Source organism: Ochotona curzoniae, unplaced genomic scaffold, assembly GCF_017591425.1.
Source record: "Ochotona curzoniae isolate NIBS_2020 unplaced genomic scaffold, NIBS_Ocur_1.0 contig_4612, whole genome shotgun sequence".
Lineage (NCBI taxonomy): Eukaryota > Metazoa > Chordata > Mammalia > Lagomorpha > Ochotonidae > Ochotona > Ochotona curzoniae.
In genome coordinates, this window is record NW_024466343.1 from 6,241,047 (window position 1) to 6,267,490 (window position 26,444).

Here is a 26,444-nt window from a genome sequence, read left to right on the forward strand (position 1 = left end):
TTTCCAGTTACATGCATTTTGCTGTAAAAGACAAGATTTCTGCTTTTTAATGGCTGAATAATATTTCATAGTGTATGTATACAATATTTTCTTTATCCATTATCCATTGATGGGCTTATAAATAGTTTCTATGTTTTAGCTATTGTGATTTGAATTGCAATAAACATGGATTTACAGGTAACTCTCTCATGTGCTGTTTCCATTTGGGCAAATTTCCAGAAGTGGGATGGCTGTGTGGTATGTTAGATGTATTTTTCAGACCTCTGGACAATCTTTTTTGAAAGACAGTATTGTCCTTCAAATATAAATTACATCAATTTACACCCACAGTGCATTAGGGCACCTTTCCCCTACATCCTTGCTAGCATTTACAGTTTTTTGTTTTTGAGTGATGACCATTCTAACTGGCATTTAGTGAAATCTCATTGTGATTTTTATTTGCATTCTCTGATAGCTAGTGATCCTGAGCATTTTTTCATATGTCTACCAGTTGTGTTTTATCTTTTGAAACTTGCTTGTTCATTTCCTTTGCCATTTTTCTCTTTTTTTAAAAGTAATTTTTTTAAAGATCTATTTTATTATTTTTTATTGAAAAGTCAGATTTACAGAGAGGAGATACAGAAAAAAAGGTCTTCCATCCACTGATGCACTCCCCAAGTGGCCACAACAGCCGGAGCTGACCCCATCCAAAGCCAGGAACCAGGAGCTTTTTCCGGGTCTCTCATGTGGGTGCAGGGTCCCAAGGCTTTGGGCCATCCTTAACTGGTTTCCCAGGCCACAGGCAGGGAGCTGAATGGGAAGTGGAGCAACTGGGACAAGAACCAGCACCCATATGGAATTCCTGAGTGAATGCAACGCAATGATTTAGCCACTAGGCCATTGTGGTGGGGGCCCCCTTTGCCCCTTTCTTAGCTGAATTGTTTTTATTAAAATTTATTTATATTGAAAAGAGTTACAAAGAGAGAAGTGTGTGTTGGATGTTGCCAGTGTACTCTTGTCACTGATTGAGTGTGGGATGAGTCCAGGTTGACTTTCAAGTTGGGTATAGGTGGGTATATTTTTAATTTTTTGTCAGCATAGGAGAAGCAACAGTCATGACTGTTAGTGGAATTCCAGTCTTACACTCTGTCTTTCAAGGCAATGTCCGGTGTTAGCCCACAGTGTTAGCTGCTTTATGAAGTAGCATGGGAAAGAAGTGTGCTCCTGTTCCACAATGACTTGCTAAAGCCCAAAATCCCTTAGTCGCACTCTGGCTCCATTCAGAACCTGATGTCAATGTGGTCTGCAAGGTTCTACATCAGGCAATATGCCCAGTGACTCTTACTGTTACAATCTGCTCCCTACTTTTCTTCTCCACTGCTGCTTTTTCCAGTCCCCTGCTTGGTGTCTCTGCTTGTTGCTGGGTTACTATGTTGTCTCCACTGTCTGCAGAATTTGCATTGCAAAGTTCTCCATGACACCCCCTAGGTAATGCCACCACACCTGTTCTCTCACTAGAGTTCTCTAGCCAAAATCAGCACATTATGTCCCTCTTCAGCCATCTTGGTCACCTCAAAATGTTATATGTCTTGTAATACAATTTATGTAATCTTTTGTCATGTTTTAGAATGAGTAAAATAGTATCTGAATTTGACTCTTAGCCATGTTTTATATTTTTCTAGATTGATTTATTTTCTGAAACACACAGAGATGGAGAGGAAGAGAGATACAGAGAGGTCTGCCATTCACTGGTTCTCTCCCAGTACGGTTGCTGTGATCAGGGTTAGGCCTGTCCAAAAACCAAAGAGCCAGGAGCTATGTGCAGGTCTCACACATAGGTGGGAGGTGCCCAAGCACTTGGACCAGTTTGCTGCATTTCCCAGGCCATTGGTAGGGAGGTGGATGGAAAGTGTCACAGATGGGATAAGAATCGGCACCTGTATGCAGTCTGACATTGCAGACTGCAGCCTTACTCACTCTGCCACAGTGCTGACCCTCTATAGCAGTGTTTTAAAGATTTATTTATTGGAAAGTCAGATATACAGAGAGGAGGAGGGACAGAGAGGAAGATCTTCCATCCGATAATTCATTCCCCAAGTGAGCACAATGGCCGATGCTATGCTGATCCGAAGCCAGGGTCCAGGAACCTCTTCCAGGTATCCCACACGGGAGCAGGGTCCCAAAGCTTTGGGCCCTCCTCGACTGCTTTCCCAGGCCACAATCAGGGAGCTGGATGGGAAGTGGAGCTGCCGGGATTAGAACCGGTGCCCATATGGGATCCCGGCGTTCAAGGCAAGGACTTTAGCCGCTAGGCCATGCCGCTGGGCCCTATAGCAGTGTTTTTAAATCCACAGTTTTTGAAGTAAATTATATTTTATATTTTATGGGAATATTTATAAAATAAACTACATAATGTACCTTCTGGTGTATAGAAGATAGAGGGAAAATGGAATGACATATTGAAAGGGTCAAAATGAAGAGAGACACTGATAAAAGGCAGAAATGAAGTAGCAGCGGAAAGAAGACAGGAGGAGGCAGGTGCATAGCATCACATGTGTTGAATACCATTTCCTCAAGTTCATTGACTTTCTCTAAATGTTACATTTAGCCACATTTTTTATTTTCAATTTTATTTATTTACACAAAGTGGATAAGTTTCATATGTTTCATGCTACTAATTTAGAAGTGTACTGCCACCTCTCACCACCCCCATTCCCTATCTCTGCCCTTTCTATTAAACTTTAAAGAAAATTGTTTATCCAAGGTTTTTTCCTTTAAGATGTATTTATCTTACTTGAGTTTTGGAGATAGAGAGCTGGCTTATTCTCCAAATAGCTACAATAACCCAGGTACAAAGCTGGGAGCTTCTTCTGGGTCTCCCCTGTTGGTGCGGAGGTTCAAAGACTTGGGCCATGCACCAAGCTTTCCCAGGCCAGTTTCAGGAAACTGGATCAGAAATGGAGTAACGGGGACATGAACCATGGCCCATATGGGATGCCAGTGTTACAAGTGGAGGATTAAACTGATGTGCTACCTTGCTGGCTGCATCAATTAGGATTTTCAATGTAAAAGCTTCAATCAATTGATTGATCCTTTGTTTTTGATTTTGAGATACTGAAAAATGTTTTAAAAATCACATCACTTTTTTAAAAATAGTATTATTATGTGGAACAGAAGTGTACCAAAAAGCAAGTTAAATGAAGATGTATTCTTTTACTATAGAATAGAACTTAACACTAGGGAAAGAATCCTTTAATTTTGACATCTATTTGCTTTGCTCTTCAGTTCCTTACATTTGCCTTTGTGTGAAATTATATAGATCATTATCTTATAATCTAGTCTTTCAGGACTAGTGTCCATGCTGTTTGAATGAACTCCTTTAATTTCTTTTTTTGTTTGTTCATTTGCTTTTTTAAAATTTTATTTTTGATGGTGTTTACATAGTTGATTAGCATGGGAAGGGTCAGAAGTTAGAAGGGTCAGAAGTTAGAAGTAGGTGATATCATTGTTTCCACATTTTGGGGGGGGGCTTCCTTATCTAGGGTAAGGGTGGAAATAAGGGGAGAAATCATACCCAGCTGCTCACTTCCTTCATACCCTGCTATAGGGGATGGGCACCCAATGCCATCTTAGGGTCCCTGATGTGGGCCATGCTCAAAGGGTCCTGCTTAAGGGGTTTTGATAGTTCAGTAGTTCTGAAATGCTGTTGATCTCACCATTCCAATCACAACGAAATCCCTCCATGACCCATTGGCTGACATAGTCCACCTTAGAGTCCCTATTTGCCCAGATATTCACTACACTTGATCTTAGCCAAAAGGCTGAGAGGTGATTGCCCAGATATTCATTGTCAACTCTTGGCTGGGGTAGTTGATCAATTTGTTCTGTCCTCCATCCTCTGTTATGGTACCAGGTGTCCTCTGCAGGCTCCAGTGAACTGCCATATCCTGCATGTGCATCTGGATATACTGTCCACTGCTCTGTCTAAACCATTGAAGAGACCCAGCTCTGACACATACATTCCACAGTCAGACTATGGAACTTGCAGTTTTCCCCATGGTTGGTGTTCATCTGAGGTTATCCTAGACATGAGTCTTGCATGTGCTTGTCAATACAGGGTCTGGTTCAGTCTGTCACATCAGTCTGCAAACACACTGGTGGTTGCAATTGCTTGGTCAGTCTGTCTTAGAAAAAAAAAAGTCCTGCTTCCTACCCAAACCAATGGTTGTTGCAGTCCAGCCCTGTCCACCATACACTCATGACTCATGTAAGCCAGTGAGAGCTGCAAGCTAGCAGAGCGACCCCCAGTGACCCCTACCAGGTCTGCCCCATCTGCCCTGGTTCCCATGCTTGCCAATGTGTACAGCAGACTGGTCCAGTGTGTCCCACATCCCATTTAGCTCTCATATCAATGGGCATTGAAGCCTACTAAGTTCAACTTGACTAGCCCTTCTAAAGAGCCTACACTGCTGCTGGCAAGTGCCACTCTGTCTAGGAATGTCCAGCCCCAGCCCTTGTTCTTATGCTCACCAGCGGGGGTGGCAACCCAAGAGCGAGGTGCCCAGTTTCCCTAATGGGCCCACTTCATTCCTAGATCTTGCACTCTCCAAGTGGTTTTGCAGTTTAGCTTGACAGAATTTGCCTCCAGTGCCAGCACCTGCCACCTGGTGCTGCAGCAAAGCTCAGCCAACCCACATTCACTCTGGCTTATACAAGCACCAGTGGGAAGAGTTAGCCCAGTCTGGCTTTCCCCCTAACCCATCTCACATGCAGTCCAACATCTACCCCTGATCCCAGCTCTCATGCTCACCAGTTGGAGTAGAGGCCCAACAGGGGAGTCTCTCACAGTCTCTCTACCAGGCATGTGCTCCTGCGTCCCCTGCTCTGAGTCTCTTGTGTGCTGGTTGGGCTCTGCAGCCCAGCCTGGCATGGCCTGCTTCACCTTGGCATTTGCCTGTGGGTGCTGTACTCTCACCTGACCCGGCCCATCCCCAGTTGCTACTCACACTAGTGGGTGCTACAGCCCAACCAAACCTGGTCAACATTAAGATACAGCTCATATGTGGCTCAGCAGGGACAGAGACAGCAAAACTTGGCCTACACTCACCCTGGTTCTCACGAATACCGGTGGGTGCTGAAATCTAGCCCAGTCTGGCACCATCCACCTAGAGTGTCCCCTTAGCCCTCCAACCTGGCCTGTTTCCAGCCACAGATATTGCGGGTGCTAGTGGTTGCTCTGACCTAGTTTGGCATAGCCCTTCACCTGACTTGGTCTTTGACTCGATGCTGCAGTCTGGCCTGACTGAGCTGGCCTTCAGTCCAACATCACTGGTGGGTGTTGGAACCCAGCCCCGCACAGTCTGCTCCTATCCCTGGCTCATGCAAACTGGTAGATGTGATAGCTTAGCCTGGCATGACCTGCACTCCAGACTAGCTCCACCACTTGCCAGTGAGGTAAGGTTTGTTCACCCCTGCCCAATCTGCCCCTGTCCAAAACCAACCCACACACTTGCTGATGGGTGGAGTTACCTTGGCTGGCCTGCTCAACACCCAGGCCTGAACAACGTGCTCACCATTAGGAGCTATGGCCCACCAGGGGAGTTTCCCGAGTTCCTCTACCAGGTTCACTCCTAGACCTAGATCTCATGCATGGTGGCAGCTGCTAGGCCTTTACCCAGTGTAGTTTGCCTCCTCTGTCCTGGCCTTTGAAAGGGGTGATGGATGTTGTGGCCTGTCCTGTCCCACACCTTGTTTTAGGATGTACATGTGGGTGCTGCAACCTGGCCATGCCCCACCTGTTCTTAGTCCTAGTACAAGGGGGTTCCATGGTCATGTATAGCTGAGCCTATTGCTACCCTCAACTCATAAGCTAACGTTACAGGCTTGTAATTGTACAAGGTAGGCCCACATATCCTTCACATAATCTATCCCTGGACTCAGTTCAATCGCATGCTGATTAGTGTAACAGCCCAGCCTAATATTACCCATCCCTATTCTGACACTCATTGTCAGGTACTGTGGTCTAGCCCTGCCAGGTAGGTCACCAGTTCTAGCTTTTGTGTGGGCTGATGAGTTGTGGTCAGCAGTGTTCCATGCTAACAAGCCCAGCTCAGGTCATGTGGCTGGTGCATCAGCCTGACCCATAAAGTCCTTCAGCCCCTCCCCTTCAAACCACCAGGTTTCAGTCCCCTCGCTTACCTGCAAGTACAGTGGCCTTGCCATTGGCAGTCCCTCAGGAGTAATTCCTCACGTGCAATACACTCCCACAGTGGTCTTCCCTAGGCTGTATTCCCTAACCCCTTTCCCTAATCAATCCACAATCTATGTGCCTAGGAGCACATGGGTTCTCTGGCCCAGCCTTCAGAAGCCATGGATGGTATACTGGTCTGGAGTGCTGACCTCCCAGCAGAGAGCCAAGCTCTTGGAATATTTGCTAGTCTGGTGCCTTGCCTCTCCCCACACCAAAGATCCAGGCCCACTGAAGTTCTCCAAGCCTGGACCACAAGCACACCAGGCCAGCACGATGACCTGGGGCTCTCCCTTCCCATTTCCTCACCTCGCCCAGGACCAAGCACATGGGGAGATCCCAGGTTTGTTCCACTTGCCTAGACATGAGCTCCCAGGTTCTCACATGCTATGCCAGGGCTATGTCCCTGGCCTCCCCCCACTGGAAATATGGTGGCAGTTGCCCTTATTTCTACTTCAAAGCATTTTAAAAAGTCTGTTATCTTTTCACTCCCAGTATAAAATCATACATAAAGTGATCTTTTTCAAGTCTAGAAGTAGGAGCCTTCATTGTGGTGCACTGACTTAAGCTGCCACACCATCTTCTCATATTCAAGCACTGGTTCAAGTTCCCACAGCTCCACTTCCAATATAGTTACCTGCTAATGTGGCTGGAAAAGCTTCAGAACATGGTCAATGTTTGGTTCTCTGTCAATCATGTGGGAGACAGGATGGAGTTCCATGCTCCTGGGTTTGAACTGACCCAGCCCTGACTTTTGCAACCATTTGGGGAATGAACCCAAAGATATCTGTCTTTCCCAATCCTGCACAATGCATTTCTGTCAAATAAATAAAATAAATCCTAAAGTCTAGAGGTAAAGTATGTGAGAGTAGGGGGAGAAAGCAGCTTATTCTCATGCATAAAAAACAATATATTTCCTTTTAAATTGATGCACAATAAAACTTACTTTCTGGTCAATCCTGTCTTTATGTATTCAGGTAAACACCACTACAATAAGTATACAGAACAGTTCCATTGATTTCAAGGATTACTCTCATGGTATACCTTTGTAATCCAATCTTTACCTGAGTCCAAACTGTAATCCACCAATTTTCTTTCCCTATAATTTTCTATTTCCATTTCCTACTATTTGCTGTCAGAATGTCTGACATACAGAATTGTATGCTATATGACCTTTTAAGATTGACTGTATTCAGCTCACATAATACATGTATAATCCATGTTTTTGTTCCTTTTTTTCCTGAGAAGCATTTGACATTTTGATATTCTATGGTTTACCCATTCATTCATTTAAGGACATTTGAATTTCTAAATTTCCAATGATTATAAACAAGACTTTTTGTACAGTTTTTTGTTGGATATCAGCTTTTATTTCTCTAGATTGAATAGCAGTAAAGTAGTTGTCATATGCTAAATATATATTTACTTTAAAAAAATATATTGGAAAGGCACAATTTCAGGGAAGGACACACATCTCTCTTTCTCTCTCTCTCTCTCTCTCTCTCTGCTGGTTCCCTCCCCAAATGGCTGCAATGACTGGGACTGGACCAAGTCAAACCAGGAGCCTGGACCTCCTGGGCTTCCCATAGCCATTTTCTATTGCATTCCCAGGCACATTAGCAGAGAGCTGAATTGGAAGCACTGTAGCTTCCAAAACTGGAGCCTGTGCTTACAGGGGATAATGGCATTGTATGTAGCAACTTAATGTGCTGTGCCACAAGGGTGGCCCCCAGCGTGCATATTCACATTTATAATGTCTAAACTTTCTTTTTCCAGAGTGTTTACATCAGTTTACATGCCTGTCTGTTGTGTATGCGAGTTTCAACTATTCATCAGGTTTACTATTCCTTGGTATTATCAATTTTCTTCTTTTAATTTAGCCTTTCTAATAGGTATGCTATTAGCTGTATTTTCCTTTTTAATTTTAAAGCTAATCTGATATTTCTTTAGTCATTTAGTATTTTATTTCTATTTTTTCTGACTTACTTTTCAAGCTGCTCTTTGCTTACCCACTCTGGTAGTACATTTCTAAATCTGCACCTTCACGCCAAAGTTTTAGAATAGGTACTACCTTTAGAAAACCACAGGATAAATTTAATTCAAGAACTGTTACTATGGACGAAACAAAATATTAGGTGTTAGTAGCACAACCTCCAGTGTAGTAAAGAAGAAAGACACTTATGTTAGACTTGGGTTAACATACGATATATTTTTTTTAACATAGTTAATTAGGCCACAAAGGGTCAAGGGCTACAGGAAAATGGATAAACTATTACAATAAATCCTAATGACAGAGGGATATGTTAAGGTAATCCCTAAAAATGTGTAAAAACTTTGAGTCAAAGGAAAATTTGTTAAATATTCATTTGAAAGTAAGAGATAGAGTGAGAGAAAACTTTGATCTTTCCGTCACTCCCTAAATGACCATAGTAAATGGAGCTGAGGCAGTTCAAAGTCAGAAGGCAGGAACAGTTTATCTAGGTATGCCTGTGGGAAACACAGACCCAAGGATTTAGTCTGGCTTTTGCTGCTTTTCTTCTTTTAAATTTTTTTTTTATTTGAAAGCAGATTTACAAAGAGAAGGAGAGAAAAAAAAAATGTTTTTCATCTGATGGTTCACTTCCCAAGTGGCTGCAATGGCAGAATTGAGTTGACAAGCCAACTCTTGAAGCTGGGAGCCAGGAAATTCTTCCAGATCTTCTATGTGGGTGCAGGGTCCCAAGGACTTGGACCATCTTCCATTGCTTTCCTAGGCCATTAGCAGAGAGCCAGGACATCAACCAGTGCTCATATGGGATGCCGGTACCAGAGGATGGAGGATTAGCTAATTGCACCATGGCATCAGACCCATCTTTTGCTTCTTTTCCAAACACACTAATAGGGAGCAGTATTGGAAGTAGAGCAGCTGTGATCTGAATTGGTACCCATATGGGATGCTGGTGTTGCAGATGGTGACTACCTGTTACGAAACAATATCAACCACCAAAGGTAATTTAACGTTAAATTATACCAGGTATCAAGGAAAGAAAGCATATTTTACATAGATGTATGAACACGTTTAAAGGCAGAGAGATGTGAAATAGCAGCTTGATATTGCTGGAGGATAGAATATAACATATATAAGTGACAGTACCAGCTAATGACAAGTGTTGGTTGCACATCAAATTACTCTATCCCTTGGGTCTCTCTCATCCTATATCAGGGTATCTGAGATCAGTCTTCCCCCTGTTTCAAAACCAGCTTCCTACTATTGTGTACTCTTGGAAGTAGCAGTTTACTGCTCAAATATGTGTTTCTCTGTCACTCAAATTATCAATACAGATGGAGTCCCTGGCTCTTGGCCTCAGCCTGACCCAGTCTTAGCTGTTGGTGTCATTTGGAAAGTGAACCAACAGATGGAACTTCAGGGTTACAGGAGGAATGGCAGTGGTAGTAAGGCATAATATGATTAAATTTACATATTTATAAGAGCAGTTAGATAACTGCATGAATGATTTTAAGATGGGAAATTAAAGCAAAAATTATGGAGAAACCAGAATTAAGAACACTAGATAAATTTAGTTGTTTCAGGAGGTTGGGGCTTTTAGCACTGTCATCTCCCATAGAAGCACTGGTTCAAGACCCAGCTGCTGCACTTCTGATTTAACTCCCTTACAATATACCTGGTAACACAGTCTAGGCCGTTGTACACATGTTGAAGACTGGAAGAAGCTTGCTTGGTCCTGGCTTCAATCTGGCACAGCCCCACGTGCTGTGATTATATGGGGAATGAACCAGTAGATGAAAGACCTACGTCTTTCTCTTTGCTTCTCTTTCTCTGTAACTCTGCTTTCCAAATACATCGATGTTTTAAAAAGATTTATTATTATTATTATTATTATTATTTACAAAGTCAGATATACAGAGAGGAGGAGAGTCAGAGAGAAAGATCTTCCATCCGATGATTCACTTCCCAAGTGAGCGCAACGACCGGTGCTATGCTGATCCAAAGCCGGGCACGAGGAACCTCCTCCAGGTCTCCCACACGGGTTCAGGGACCCAAGGTTTTGGGCTGTCTTCAACTGCTTTCCCAGGCCACAAGCAGGGAGCTGGATGGGAAGTAGAGCTGCCGGGGTTAGAACTGGCACCCATATGGGATCCCGGTGCGTTCAAGGCAAGGACTTTAGCTGCTAGGCCACCATGCCAGGCCCAAATACATTGATTATTAAAAAGAGGCTTTTTCAGTAAGCTTTGCAGTTAGAAGCAGAGAGAACAAAATAAGTAGAAAGGAAAGAGTGGCTGGTAAGTTTGAAATAAGTAGAGAACATTTAATGAGTAATTAATGAGACATAATGGTTTATTTTTAGTTAGAAGGTATTATGCTTTGACTTTTATCCCTCTTTCCCCTCAAAATATAGATTTATGTCCTAACTCTCAGTACTTCAGAATGTGATCCTATTTGGAAAAAGAGCATTGGAGATGCAATTAATATAATACTGTAGCATGGCGAATCCCTAAACCAATATGACAGATATTCCTTTAAGAACATGGCTAGGTGAATGCAGAAATCAGAGTGATACACAGATTAACCAAGGAACCATGAAGATTATTCAACAGCCTCCGGAAACTAAGAAGAGGCAGGCAAAAAATCCCCTGAAGGTTTTGGAAAAAAACAAGGTCCTGGTAAAACTTTGATATTGGGATTCTGGGTTTCAGACTATTAGACAAGAAATTTCTTTTGTTTCAAACCACCCTTGTTATGGCTCTTCATTATAGCAACTCTGGGAAACTAGTACAGAAGACAAAAGTTACATATAATTCTGGATGACAATGCCATTAAACATATCGAGAATTAAAGCAGTAGTAAGAATTCCAGTAGGAAGAAATTTCTCTGATGCTTTTTTTTTAAAGATTTATTTTTTTTTTATTATTTATTTTTTTTATTGGAAAGGCGGATATACCAAGAGGAGAGATAGAGAGGAAGATCTTCCATCCGATGATTCACTCCCCAAGTGAGCGCAATGGGCCATACTATGCCAATCCGAAGCCAGGAGCCTCTTCCGGGTCTCCCACGCGAGTGCAGGTTCCCAAAGCTTTGGGCCGTCCTCGACTGCTTTCCCAGGCCACAGGCAGGGAGCTGGAAGGGAAGCGGGGCTGCCGGGATAGAACCGGCACCCATATGGGATCCCGGGCGTGCAAGGCGAGGACCTTAACCACTTGTGCCACCGCGCTGGACCCTCTGATGCTTTTTAATATTTATTGTCTAAGTTAGGTATAGGACATGGTCATCCAATGTGATAACTAGACCAAATTTACGAAGTTTTACTAGAGATGAAGATGTTGACAAGGACAAAAGAAAAGAATGATAGCCTAGTGGCTAAAGTCCTTATATTGCCTCTGCTGGGATCCCACACACCCACCAGTTCATAGCCCAGCTGCTCCACTTTCCATTCTGCTCCCTGATTGTAGCCTGGGAAAGTAGTCGAAAATAACCCAAAACCTGGAGACCCTGTATTCACATGGGAGACCTGGAAGAGGCTCCTGAGTCCTGGTTCCTGGTTCTTTGCTTTGGATAGGTTCAGCTCTGGCCATTGTGGCCACTTGGGGGAATGAACCAGCAGATGGAAGATCTTTCTCTCTGTCTCTCCTTCTCTCTGTAAATCTGATTTTCCAATAAAAATAAATAAATAATCTTTCCTTAAAAAGGAAAGAAAAAGATGGACATTAAAGGATAAATGTAAAAAGATTTGCTGAAGACATTATTTCATCTGAATAAGCAATACTGTGTTTATATGCTAGACTGAAGTATTATTTTGACTTTTGTGATGACACACTTTCAAGTAAAATGTATAATTATTTATTACTAGTAAAGGAAATATTCAATTGTTAATATGTGGTGGATAGAATAAACTTCCTCTGTACTTATTTTCAAGGTTACAAATATAATATACAATTAATTATATTCTAATTAATAGCATGAATCTATCCTATAATGCATATGGAATTTCTACTTAACTGAAATTTAAGAAAAAGATGTTATCTGGTTATATTGATTCAAATCTTTGGTATTTTGCTATTTCTATGTTGCTCTTCAGAAGAAAATAATATTCACACAGTTCGTTACTATGTGACCAGAATGAACACTTTCTGCCTTGATTTACTAATACAGGTCCTAAAATACGCAGTGACGAAGTGGGGATAGATGCTCATTGACAAGAACTATGAAAAGTTTGAGACTTTCAACCTGTTTGTAAACTTGCCATTTGGCCTACCAGTGTTTCTTCTCACTTTACTAATAAGACATAAATACAGGATCATAAATACAGATTTTACTGCTAATGGCATAGCAACCAGCAGGAGTTTCATACTTAGATCAGTTCCACTTTAACTCACCGAAAGACATACAGCAATTCAGTTATATCTGCTCTTCGACTGAAGAGCTCTGGGCTTGGGGAATTGTGTTCTTTTGTAATAAGCTTCATGCAAACCTGATAAAATTTACCAAGGAGAAATAATACTTTTATAAATAGACAGTAAACAACAAGTGCTTCAGAAGAAGATGGTATCTGTATTCTTGAAGGTCATTAATTTATACAAACATGTTTGAAATGCTAGTCTGTAATAAATGACAGTTGATTCCTTTGCTGCTAAGAAAGGCAGAAACAGGATAGACCCATGGAGAACTGTCTGACGATTATGTTTGTGTTACCAGCTATGCCACATATTCATGGAGAAAAAAGTCTAGCACCTTTGGTATTTGAAAACAGAAGACCTAAAACTGATCTCTGAATAAATCCCAGTTTTATAGATAAGTTTCCATATTTTTAAACAACGGACATATAGGTTTAAGTGGTAGCATTTTTGTTTTGATATAAACCTTGGATCAAAGGAGGTTTTTTTTTTATCAGAATACATGTAACTTATACCACTGTATAGAAGGTGATTATTGACTAAAAAGCTCTACATTTAAGACCTTACATGAGGAAAATGCTTTCTAATGGTACTTTCAACACAATCAAATTTGCCATGATGTTAGTAGTTTATTAACCTCAAAGCCACAAAATGGTAAGCATCCTTGAATAACCTAGGATAAACCCACACATTAGCTTTCTAAATTCAGGTAGTTCTGTAGAGAAACAGGAATCAGAAGTGAAAGTATTCCATTTGGAAGCATATTGTTGATTAATAGTTGATTCCTGATGGTTGTTCTGCAAAGATGTGATAATTCACATGGATCTTTGTATCTTGTTGAAGGAATGTAATCCAACCAATTTGAAATAATTGGACGTCTTCCCAGACTTAGCTGTGTCTGAAGAAAAGGGAAACATTTTACTTTTGTATACTCACCATTAGATTAGTTCAAAATACTAACATTTTAATTTGTCATTTAAATTCAGAAAATACATCTTAAATTTATGTAGCCCTGGTAATGATTTTTCAAAGAATTTTACATCATGTGTGTATTTTATTCCCAGTTTATACCCACAATAATAAGGTATAAATACTATGCATAAGGACACAATGCAATATTTTCATAACTATGAATACTGATAAGTTTTACATTTTAGATGAATCACATTTTTTCAGCTTCTCCTTCCAGAGTATGTATCAATTTGACTGTGTATTGAAATTATCTGGGAGTCTGTGTAAAATATCAGTGCACAGGTTCTACTCAAGAAATTGTGATTCAGTTCATTTAGTGTTGGACACAAACAGCATAAAGCTTAAAAGTTTCCAAAGTAATTGCAACTCTCATAGGTAAAACTTCATGTACTGGAAGACTTGATTAGAGGTCTGTTCAAATGTGAATATATTTTTGAAGTTTTAGGAAAATATTTTAAAAATATTTGATTCTAGAAGCCAATGTCAATTGGTTGAATCAGGAGGAAGGGCATCACTGTAATATAGAGCTATTTGTCCATTAGACCTGTCTTCGAATTATACATATGCTAGTATAATTCACTATTGTTTTTTTCAAAATTTAAAATACTTAAAAAACTTCATTGAAGATTGAAATTAAGAAAGCGTTTTGGTGGTCAGCATTTCAGAGTAACAAGGTACACCAACACTAACAATGCTGGAGCTCCCATATCGGAGCACCAGTTTAAGCCCCCACTGCTTTGCTTCTGCCATATCCCTTCAGACGTGCCCATGAGAGCAGGGGAGGACGACCCAAGCACTTGGGCCCTTCTCACCCGTGAGGGAAATGTGGAAGAAACTCCAGGCTTATGACTCAGCCTGGCCCTGACCCAGCTGTTGCAGCGGTTTGGGGAGTGAATCAATGACAAAAGACATTCTCTCTCCTCCCCCCCCCCCCCTTAATCCTGCATCATTTTCTCTCTCTCTCAGTCTGTCACCTTCCCCTTCAAATAAATAAATAAATAAATAAATAAATATTTTAAAATATGTTCGTTTGGTGTAATTTGTTTGAAACACATAGTACTATTGCTTTTTTTTAATTCTTCATTTCATTTTGAAGGGCAGAAAAACTGAAAGAGATCTTCCATTTGCTGGTTCACTTCTCAAATGTCCAGAACATAGCTGAGTCAGGCCAGAGCCAGAAACCTAAAATTCAATTTATGGCTTGTACATGAGCAGCAGAGACCCATGTGGAAGCTGTCATCCACTGTCTCCTAGGATGCCCCAACAGGCAGCAGTTTGTTACCCCAGTGTTAACATGCACACCCCAAGTGGTATCTCAACTGCAGTGCCAAGCATAACAGCATTTTATTTGATTCCGATTTTCACAAATTTTGTAAAGTACCCTTGTATTTAAAGAATAATATATGCTCAACATTGGTATAGGTCCTTGAGATAATTGCTAGGGTATGCAAAAATAAGCATGCCTCTATTTTCACAAAGATTATCGTGTAGAGATATTAAAGCCTATACTTACAATAAGGTACACGTGCCGTGACATTGGAAACTATGAGGAAATGTGGAAATGCCAAGAAGGGTCATTTAAAGTGTTCTTTAAGCAATTTTAATGCTGGTTGCCCCGTTTTGTTCTCAACACTACTTCATATTTTAAGCTGAAATTTATTCGAATCCAGCTAGGAGTTCTCTGCAACTCAGGCAATTAATTTTATTTCACTCTATTCTAGTACCTTTCTACTATGATTGTAGCTCAGGATAGCATTCATGGAACTGATTGGGAGTTGATATATTTTGTAATAATCATCTAGGACTAACATTGGACAAGAAAAGCAATTACTGAGGATAGAAAAAATTTAATTATCTCTAGTTTTCAAAATAATTTGCCAATATATTTGGAGGAATTGCTTTCTTTACAGTTGACCCAGGTGTTGATATTCATTATTGTGTAATATAAAAACAAAACAAACAAAAGCAACAGTTATATCTCTTATAAGACATATAAAGTACATCTTCGATAGTTTAGTTAAATTTACAGGAGTAGCTTTCTCTCCCTGAAGGAGACCTATTTTTTGCTGCTCATGGAAGTGATGCAAGTTGATGCTGAAACTTTCAGTTCATTTTCCAGGATGAACATACCCTATATACAACTCATGTGTTTTCTAATCAAGATTTTCATTCCAAAAAGCTTATCAAGGAGAATATCTTTACATTTCCTAAGGTTGGCTATTTTAATTGAGCAAATATTATAAAAAAATCTTCATTCACATTTTATAATGTTTAAATTGAATTTGGAATTTTGACTGGAAAAATATGTCTCTTGGCATGAGGTTGTATTTGTGGGGGAAAATGCAGCTCTTACCTTGAAATATTGTTGGAAAGCAAATCTCAATTTTTAATTTACTTTTACAACTCATAGCAATATTAATAAGCAGTTTCTTTAAGAAGCATGTATTCAACAACTAACACTAACATAAATCACATTTAAAATTCAAAATTCTTTCATATTAAAAAAACATAAGCTTTGCAAATAATGAACTACAGTTCAATATTTTCTGGATTTTGCTTGTTTTCAAAATTATATTCAAAAATTAATTTGTCACTGTTACCCTTTAGATTTAAAATTAACTTTGGTCTCAAATTTGCTATTTTACCTTTAATTCATCAGTGTTTGTGTTGAAATTCAAAGGCAGTATTTTACTTACCTCTATTTCCTTTATTGAAATGACAGAAAGCACTCTGGAACATAATACTAAACATGTTTTGGCATCTTCCTGGATATCAATCAGTTCGTTATCAACCATTATTCTCACTCTTGAAGGGTAGAGCAATATTGTTAAGACAACGTTGATTGGATTTTTCTCTCTCTCTAAGATTCCATATTGTAGGAGTATTTTTAAGATGTTAGACTGTCTTGTCTGAGCTACATAAAGTAGAGGTGTGATGCCATTTAGTGGGCTTGGACAGTACACTGGTGTGAAAGTTCTGTGAACCAAACAAAATGAAAATTCATTGACTAGTATTAACAATCGTGATAAATATTTTGTATAAGAATGAGAAAAATAACATTATCTTAAGTATTAAGTGGCTTAAATAACTTCTAAGTGTAACTTTACATAAAAAAGAATTTTCACTCTATGAGTCTAGACCAAACCAAAAGAATGCTCATAGCAAACATACTTAATTCTCTTTACATTTGTGAAAGTAGACAAAAATGATTTGCAATGCTATGCTAGGTATATATTTTTAGTAATAGCAATTTTGTTTTTTATTTTGAAAATCCATATTTATTATGACAGTTACAAAACTAATGAAGCTCTGGAAAATCTAAAAGAGAAAAGACAGAAATATCTATTTCTCCTTTTTCTTTACTAGAACAGGATTACATGAGCTGTTTTGATATCTTTTTATATTATTCTCTATTTTGTATTAAGTATGAACTTAAATTGAGTTTGGTGATAGATGCAAAGAAGTAAGTATAGTTACTCTAATTCTTTTTGTTGTTTGTTTTAATAACACTAGAATTGGTGTTTATAGGCTTAAGAAATATAAATTATGGTAAGAGCCATATAATCAAAGACTTGGACTTCATCTGACATCTTATTTTCCCTGGTGTCAAATGATGGCTAAACCTGAAAATTTTTTCTCCCTTATGAAAAACATGAAAATTTTATTTTTTCAGTGTTATATAGATTAGTTAATTTATGCTTTCTAACGTATACCTATAGCAAATGAAATTGTGAGTTTTTCTGGTCTCAAGATCTTATTTTATCAAGCCTAGTTTTTACAATCAACATAGCTTTTCATACTAAAGGATCATTTTATTAATGATTCCTATCTCAGTAATTCTCTTGTCTGGCCTAATACAAGCAAAGCTAATATATTTGTGAAAATACAAAGTTCAAAACATCGGCTTTTAGACAGCTATGCAGGGCAAGGAAAGTTTTGTTTGAAAAGGGGACTTCAAGATTCTATGCACTGAAGATGGGAGATAATATAATACAAACAAATAAACATAGACAAGCAACTGTGGTTGTGTATTTTTGTTCTCTTACCCAGTTATGTGATATTGAATAAGTTCTTTTCTTTGACTTTCAGTTCCCTTATACATTTATATACCCCGCAAATTTTTTCAGAATGTACTGAGGAGTAAATATTGGCAATGAAAGAACTAACTCTTGGTTATTACAACTAGTAAGAAAAGCAGACAATAATAATTATAAAAAATATAAAACAAGGTGATCATTGTTATTATGGAAGTAAACAGGGTACATAGAAGCACTCAGGAGAAAAGCTTAACTCCACTGGGAAAAATAATTTCATATTGATTACCTGAGAACTAAGACTTGATGAATCTGTAGATTTTTCCAATAAAAATATTGGAAAGAAAGTTTCAGGCACCGGTATTGGAAGATTACTATACCCGAACAGTTTTTGTGTTAAGATTTTGTGTTAAGATTAATTTTTTCAAGCTGCTTTTATCTGATGAATCCTTCAAAACCAATAGTGTTTCTGATTGAAACAGATGTGAATGAAGGTCCTAGGGCCTTCCCGCCTATGGGGTCTCTTTAGGGATTCCAAAGGACAGTTTCAAACTCACTAGAGCAATTAACTGCTTGATCTGCACTTGAGTCAGAGATTTCAAGAATTCTGTAATTTAAATAAAATAGTTTAGTGCAATGCAAAATAGCATTTTAGAAATCAAAATGCGAATTTTCATCATAAATCTCCCACTACCTATTTAGCCTAACTCTCTACTGGTCAATAATCTCTTCTGAAATCATCTCCAGTTCAGCACTGTCTTTCACAAATATTTTCAACAGATATTCAAAGCCAAGTTCCTAAACAACTTCTCCTTTCACATTATTTGTCTTTAGTAAGTTTCACAAACCACCACTGCATCTAGCTGCTGAGCATCTGTCTATTTACTTAGTATATATCCTGTTTCTATTCTGGAACCAGTCTAGATCATGTCGTTAGATACTATCCAGTAAGTTCCTCTGTGAAAACTTTGTTGATATCCTAATCATTCTATTGCTTCTCATAGCACCTTGATCATACTACCATTAAGTTCTTAATTTGAAAATTATTACCTATAAAATTTCATTTTCTATATTTAAAATAAATAAGCAAGAATCTATAAAAATTTAAGCTTCAAAGAACTGTAATTTCATTTGTGTTTTTAGCTTACTATAGTTTTAAGTATCTAGAATAATTCTGGGCCCAGGTGGCAACTCAAATATTTAACCAAAAAATCTTAACTATCATCTTGAATATATCTATATTTGCACACATACATACATATGTACATGATGTGTTTACTGCCTTTAAATTTATTTTAGAGCTTACAACTCTGAAAAGTTTGTTTAATGAAATGAAATCATTCACTTTTCAAAAGCAATTTAATGCATCAATCTTTCTATTTCTTAAAATACTTTACTTAGAAGTTTTGTAAGAATAGAAATTCTAGATACTCAAGGGACAAAATATGCCAAACATTATCATTATTGAACTCTCAAAAAAACTGTCAAATATATCTTGACAATAGGATGCTTGACTGTCTGACCTTGTCCATACCCACAATGCCAGGATATACTTACATAGCAGAATGAAGGACTTATGACTGCTTATGAAGGACTATAACATTGTGATAATATAGAGGAAATCCGTGGGGAGGAGGGGTAGGAAAGTTGGGGAAGGGGTAAGGGAAATCCCAGAGCCTACAGAATTGGATCATAAAATTAAAAAAAAAAGCTATTTTGCTTAGTTCTAAGATATTAAGATTTTGAATGAATATTTAAAATTGTTGAAAACTTGATTAAAACTCAAGGATATTTAAAATGCAATTTTAAAGTCTAATTTGTAGTAAATGGCATGTGATTAATTCTCGTGTTTAAAGAATGTTACTATAAATGAAAATTTGCTTAATCTGCACTGGCAGTTAGAACAGTACTTACATGAACGGAGTGAAGCAAGCAAAGTAAAAATCAGCTTTTAAGTGTGAAGTTAATGAACTAACCCCCTCTCTGAAAACTTGCCATATGAACTTATTAAATGAGATGTATTTCCATCTTGACAGGTATAAAATAATCAGTTTTGTAGCTATCATTCCTAAATTTATTTCTACTCATCTTCCTTGGGTTTCTAACTGACATGTTTATTACACATTCTTCCATAATAATTTTATCTCTGTGATATTTAATTCAGTTGTCATTTTTGAAATCATATTTTCCTTTTCCCAGTCACACCAGTCTCTCCACATTACCTCTCTATCTCTTTGGCTCTTTTTTCTCAGTCTTGCTTTGCAGGCTCTTCTTCAGTGCTCAGCACCTAAATATTCATGGCCCTTTCAGCAATTTTAATTTGACTAATTATTCTCAGGCAATTTCACTTGTGATCATAACTTTAATTGCTGTTCATTTCTTTAAACAAATATTGAATGCATACTGCATGTTAGGCTATAGATATGTGGAATATACAAAAGACTCCTTCTGTCTTGCTTATCAGTGAGGGATGACCAACCCTCACAGGGTGACTACAGAAGATATGCCAAGTTTATAATATATTATCAGGTGGTAAGTGCTGTGGGACAAAAGGGTAAGAAATGTAGATGTGATGCGGATACAGTGACGCCTTTTAATGATTTTAAATAGGATGATAGGGGAGTTACAGTTACTGTCCCTTATTATCATATTTAAAATTTCTCATTTCTTTTTTTGCTGCTTAAGTTGTCATTATAACTTACATGGACAATTGTGGTATTTCAGGGTGGCTGGAATCTGTGACTGGGGGATGGTATGAGAACAGAATTAGTTTTCCCCTTAAAACAATTGTAAACACATATATGAAGGCACTAAAAAAGTTCATGAGAATATGGATATAAAGATGAGCTTGACACAAAAACTGTTAAGATACATGCGTATGAGGAGTCTTCCGAAAAAATCACAGAGAATGCATATTATATAAAAAAGGTTGGATTTTAAAAAAATGGTACCAAAATAAACTTACATTTTTGATCCCATTAGTTTCCAAATCTTTTTAAGCACCCTCACGTAAGATAAATAAGCATATTGCACATGTTATAAAAACTTGATGTCTAATAACTTCTCCAAGTTCTTCCCTTTGTAAATCAAATTGCTTACACCAGCCTTTTCTATATAGAAATTGTGGAGCTGCTACTGTGCCTAGTGTATCTGAGTTGAGCACTAACTGGCTTTTGTGCTCTAACCTCAGCTGCTCTTCTCACAACGCAGACCTCAAGCGAGGGCTTATAAATCTTTCATTCTACAATCTTGACCTTTTATCAGCTGGACATCACTGTTGGTGAAAATTCCAGATTGCTTAGATTGGCGTACCATTTCCTTCAAAGTTTTACTACAGGGCTTTGTGTTTCATTGCTACCTGCTTCTTTTATTATTTGTAGCTCGTAATAAACAGTTTATAGCTAGTGGATACCACATTTCTAATATTCTTGTTCCAATTTTCTTCAAGTGAAAGAAGAAAAATCCTTCCATTTAAAAAGGAATCACCTACACTACAGAGCCTTCCCAATGCACATTTCTCCCCAGCAGTGGTCGTGATTTCCTTCTCGCTATACCTATGTGCTCTTTTTATGGTACTAATTTTAATTTCTTTTATATTATGCCTCACTAGTATGCAAACTTTCTTAAATTATAAAACATATCTGGTGCTTTTGTTGCTCCAACAAATAAACAAAGTGGTTAGCATTTAGAAAATGCTTGACAAATGATTATTACTTTGATGAGGTATTATCTCTTTTCAGTCATTTTTAAACTGTCACACAGAATTTAGAAGTCTGTTAGTGATTTCTCCAATGTTAAAAATAGATATGAAAAGGATGTGTTTTAGTAATAGTAAAAAGACTTGCCAATGTGTTGATAAATAAAAAAAGATGAATCAAGAATAAATCCTAGATTCTGCTGTTAATAGGGTAGGGAGTTCTGGAGAAGATGAAGGCTGACAGAGACACAGATGAGTTAGAACAATACTGTGTTTTATTTGTTTTACATTCAAGATGCCAGGAGCAATGTCAAGAAGACAGCTAACTATAGAAGGAGTCTGCTGTTTAAAGGAGAGATTAAAGCTAGAGATAGGTTGTCATTGGTATATACGTAATATTTAAAGTCATGGACCTCAGTCAAATATTTGAAAGTGTATAGTAGCAGGCCAAGGATCCTCAGAGAAAGGGATGTCTTACTGTGGAAGACAGTTACTTCACCACTCAAAGATTTTTTTCTTTTAAAGTAGAGACCATTGAGCATCAGCCAATCATGCTGTCGAAGAGGATGCTGTTTAATAATTTTAAAGGTTTTAATTCCTAGGCTTCATCCAAATCTAAACGTCTGAGATTCTGGAAGATCTGAATGATGTGCATAATTAGACTTGGCTTCTACCAGCCTTTACCTTGTGGTTGCAGCTAAGTTGGACTGTCTCTGGAAACAGAAGTGCTCTATCATATTGCACTGTGCATTTGTTTTTAATTTTCCTTACAATTTTGCTCTCCTATTCTCCTTTGTAAAAAGTTTATTTTCTCTTCCTCTATATTGCTTTATTCCCCGTGATTCTGCCTGAACTACATATAAACATCACAAAGCCCAGCTGTAAAAGCTGCTGTGTCTGTTATTGCTGCAAATATAACAATTACTTAAAACAACTAAAGTGCTAATGGGAGGTTTTATTTTTTTATATTTTCAAGCTATAGTTATCAATTCATCTACTTAGATAACCTGGTGGTTTTCCAATAGTAGTACATAATCAAGCAAACAATTTGTTTCAGGCAGAACCTAAATTGATTTAGTCTTTAAGTGGTCTGTTTATTTTTCATTGCCTATATACCTCTGTCACTGTGCCCCTTAAAGTTTTGAACACACCTTTAAGAGACCAACAGTTTGCTGAACAAATGGACAGCTGTTTTAATCAGGTGGATACCAAACACAAAAGAGTAAATAGGAGTTGATGCAAGCTAGGTAACTTTAGAATCTGTAACACAGTCTACAAAAGAATCACGACTGACATGGTAGGCTGTGTAAAAATTGGCTTAATAATGGATGGCCCCAGGTGACTAATTGAGCTTGATTCTGGTGAATTTGGAGACAAATCAATAATTTTTTTCAAAAATTTTTCTGTTTATTTTGAATGTCTTTGTAATGTTTCTAGAGTTTATGCTTTTACAAGGTGTCATGCTGTTTGTAATCTTTTACATTTTTAATTATATCAGATGAATAAACTTCATTTATTGTGTATATACAGATTTAAGAGTATGTTTTCTAGACTAACCTTCCTCTAGCTCTCATGTGCCTTCCTGTCTTCTTCCTTTTTTATTTTTTTTCTATCTAGTATCTGTTGAATGCTTTATTTAGCATAAACATGTGAATACAAAATAAACTGAACATTTATAATTGCAAAAATTAAAATATCACTATATAACATAAATTTGTGGAATCACTGTGTTTAATAATCATTACTAAGTGAATAATAATTACTAATTGTGCATGGTTTGATTTGAACTCTGAAAGTCAACTTACATAATTCAATATGTGATCTCAGTATTTTCAAAAAGCTGATAGCATCACACAAAGCCACTTTGTTGTCTAATTAGAGGAAACTAAATTTTTTACATTAATACATCATCAAAATTTAATCTATACAGAGTAAAACTAATAATTTATTCATATATAATAATATACATATTAGGAAAAGTTTTACTGAGTTTACAAAAGGAACGAGGGAGTGAAAAAAAAAACACTTGTTGCCCATATATAGAGACACTGTATATATTAATTTTAGGAAAAATGTCAATCTCCTAAGCATAATTTTTGTTCTATAATAAAAACCTGTAAAATCATTACCTCCATATCAGTGCCAGGTTACAGCTTCTGTCTTGAGCATAGTTTTTTGTCTTCTTGAGAAGCAATTCCACAAAGTCAGGATTACCTTTTCTTGCAAAAACCCAGTACAGAATTGTGTTCACACATATTTCAGTAAATTCAAGATTAAAGTTTAGTTCCAAGTGATACACTGACTTTTCCACAAATGCTATGTAATCTGTGAGTAGCATGTCAAACCCATCCAAGTCGACATACCTCAAAATTTTTGCCAATGTTCGGTAAATTCTAGGCTCAAAACAGTGATATCCCCACTGACCCAGAAACTGCAAGGAGGGTCTTCTAACAATTTTATCAATAAGATTGCAGAATATATTGCTTCTTAGACAAGAAGTCTTTCGACATAATTTAGAATGCTTACTCATTGCTGTTTAAGGAAGCAATACAGAAATAAAATCAGAGGTAGGCATATTGTAATGCTTCAATTACATATTTAGATAATGTAGTAGGCTTTTTTTCCACACAGAGGCCCAAAGATCATGTATGAAATATTATGATGTATGGTGCTGGATGACATCACAATAGCAGAACAGCTGTCATCAGCACAGGCCAGAAATGTGGGATATTATATGTAACTGGGGACATTTGGGATACATTTGACAGAAATGGCTTGTGGCAGAACTAAGATACAGTGTTTTTATCTTACCAAGAATTTATTTCAGGATTGTAAGTTTCCCATTTGCTAAAACTGTACATCAGGCTAAGTAACATTAATAACTTTTTTTAAGGCTATCATATAAAGAGATAGTGATGGAGTTAAATTGTTCAAGCACTGATCACATGTTCTGTATGAATACTGTTCTCTTTCAATTTTCATAGATTATTTTTTCTATCTTATAGTTGAAGAAAGTGAAGTGCAGAAGCAGCTTCCAAATATGTATTATTTTATTCCAAGAAAGGATGTCATACAATATTAAACAAAATTTAGGATCTCTGCTTCAAAATCTTTTTTGAAATTATTCTTCCATAAGCAGAGAAAATAAATACCATTCAGACCTTAAAGTACTTCAAGTTTGAAATGGCATTTTTGCCCTACTAAAGTAAAGGGAAAAGAAGTTACAGTTGGACCCAATGCTATGGCCTACTGGTTAAAGTTCTTGCCTTTAATTCACCAGGATCCCATACGGGTACCGGTTCTAATCCCGGCAGCTCCACTTCCCATCCAGCTCTCTGCTTGTGGCCTGGGAAGGCAGTCGAGGATGACCCAATGCTTTGGGATCCTGCACTCATGTGGGAGACCTGGAGGGAGTTCCCAGCTCCTGGCTTTGGATCAGCACAGCACCAGCCGTTGTGGCCACTTGGGGAGTGAAAAATCAGACGGAGATTCTTCCTCTCTGTCCCTCCTCCTCTCTGTATATCTGAGTTTGCAATAAAAATCAATAAATCTTTTTTTCTTTTTTTTTTTTATTAATTGCATTGCATTATGTGACAAAGTGTTATGGGCACTGGGATTCCCCCCTCCCCTCCCTGAACCCTCTCCCCATGGTGGTTTTCTCCACCTTGCTGCGTTACCACAGTTCAAATTGAGTTGAGGTTCTTTCATTGGAAGTATTTACCAAGCATAAAGTCCAGTGTCTTATTATCCTAGTGGGTTCAACGATTTCTTGGTGAGACCATCTCTGGTCTGAAGGCAAAGCCAGAAAAGTATCATCCCAGTCAACCAAAAGCCCCGACATAACATCAACAGCCATTTACAACCTCATGGCATTATTGACATGGCATTGATTAATAGTATGTTGATAGGAAAATGCGATTTCTTAACTACATCCTGTGATTTCTTCATAGACATTTCAATTTTGGTTTATATTCAACCTGATTCCATACAGTTATCAGTTTAGGTACAGTACTTTTTCTTTTAGGGTGGGTGTGCAGAGAAATCCCCAATACCCCAGTGAGGCGTAACTAATCTTTGTGTCCCACCTAGTAAGGTCTGAGTGAATCCACACTGACCATTTCCTGTCTGATTCTAAGCTTTCCTTGTTGTTGTCTGTCCATTCTAGGTTTTTTGTTTGTTTTTATGTTTGTTTGTTTTGAGGGGTTACTGGAGCGATCCTAATGGTCACCGTGAGGGAGGGTGGGGACCCTTAGCCAGAGCCAGGCAAGGACCAGAGAAAGCTCGCCTCCCTAGTCCCGAAGGAAGTTTATTATTCTTCCATTTCTGCAGATCGCTCAGGGCTCCTGGCCGTTGTTCTGATGGCGCTGGTTTCTGCACAGCAGAGTTTGGACTTCTTCCATCCCCTGTGGAGGCTCCAGGTGGGGGTGGGTGACCTCAGAGTTCTCGGCCTCCAAAGGCACTCCTATTCCCTGTGGTCTCCTTAGCGGTTGGGATGTATTCCTTGGTATCCGTGTTGATGGTCCTTGGTGAGGATCTGGGAGTCTTCAGGGTTGGAATGCGAGCTTCCCCCGACCTCCCGCTCCACTCTGGGGTCTCCCCCCTGCCCCATACGCATGACCTCCTGTTAAGAGGCTTTCAGGGTCGCTCCCGATTCCCCCCTTATGCCTGTGTAGCTTTACTATTGTCTAATGCCGACTCGAGTCTGTTGTCTATGGGTTATCAGATTTGATCCTGATAAGCTATATTTCACGTCTTCCTCTCACTTTTTAGGGAGATGGAAGATTTCTCTGCATTCCCTCCCCATTATGGAGTAACATAAGGTATTAAGAGTGTTTTAGGTTTTACAGTTCTTTGATGTAGATCATAAGCATTCTGTCTCACATTAATTGTTGTTTTATAGGTCACAATACGTTGTCTTATTGCATTGGATACATGTTGTCAGAGATTGCAATAATATTACAATGTATAGGTATTATTTTCCAGATTAACAACTTTTCATTTCAGATTAAGGCAAACATGTGGTATTTAACCTTTTGGGATTGAGTCATTTCTCTTAACATAATGGATTCCAATTAGGCCCATTTGGCCACAAAGAACTGCATTTCATTTTTTTTTGATAGCTGAG

At 38.2% G+C, this 26,444-nt stretch overlaps 1 protein-coding gene across 1 annotated transcript; it reads right to left on the reverse strand.

Moving 5' to 3' along the window:
• Positions 1-13,225: 13,225 nt before the first annotated feature.
• On the reverse strand, positions 13,226-23,950 carry ASB17 (ankyrin repeat and SOCS box containing 17). Its single transcript, XM_040987215.1, has 3 exons — positions 23,449-23,950; positions 16,285-16,564; positions 13,226-13,514 (listed from the first exon to the last, which is right to left on the reverse strand). The coding sequence occupies exons 1-3, from the start codon at positions 23,847-23,849 to the stop codon at positions 13,308-13,310; spliced, it is 888 nt and encodes a 295-aa protein (XP_040843149.1). The 5' UTR covers positions 23,850-23,950; the 3' UTR covers positions 13,226-13,307.
• Positions 23,951-26,444: the final 2,494 nt, after the last annotated feature.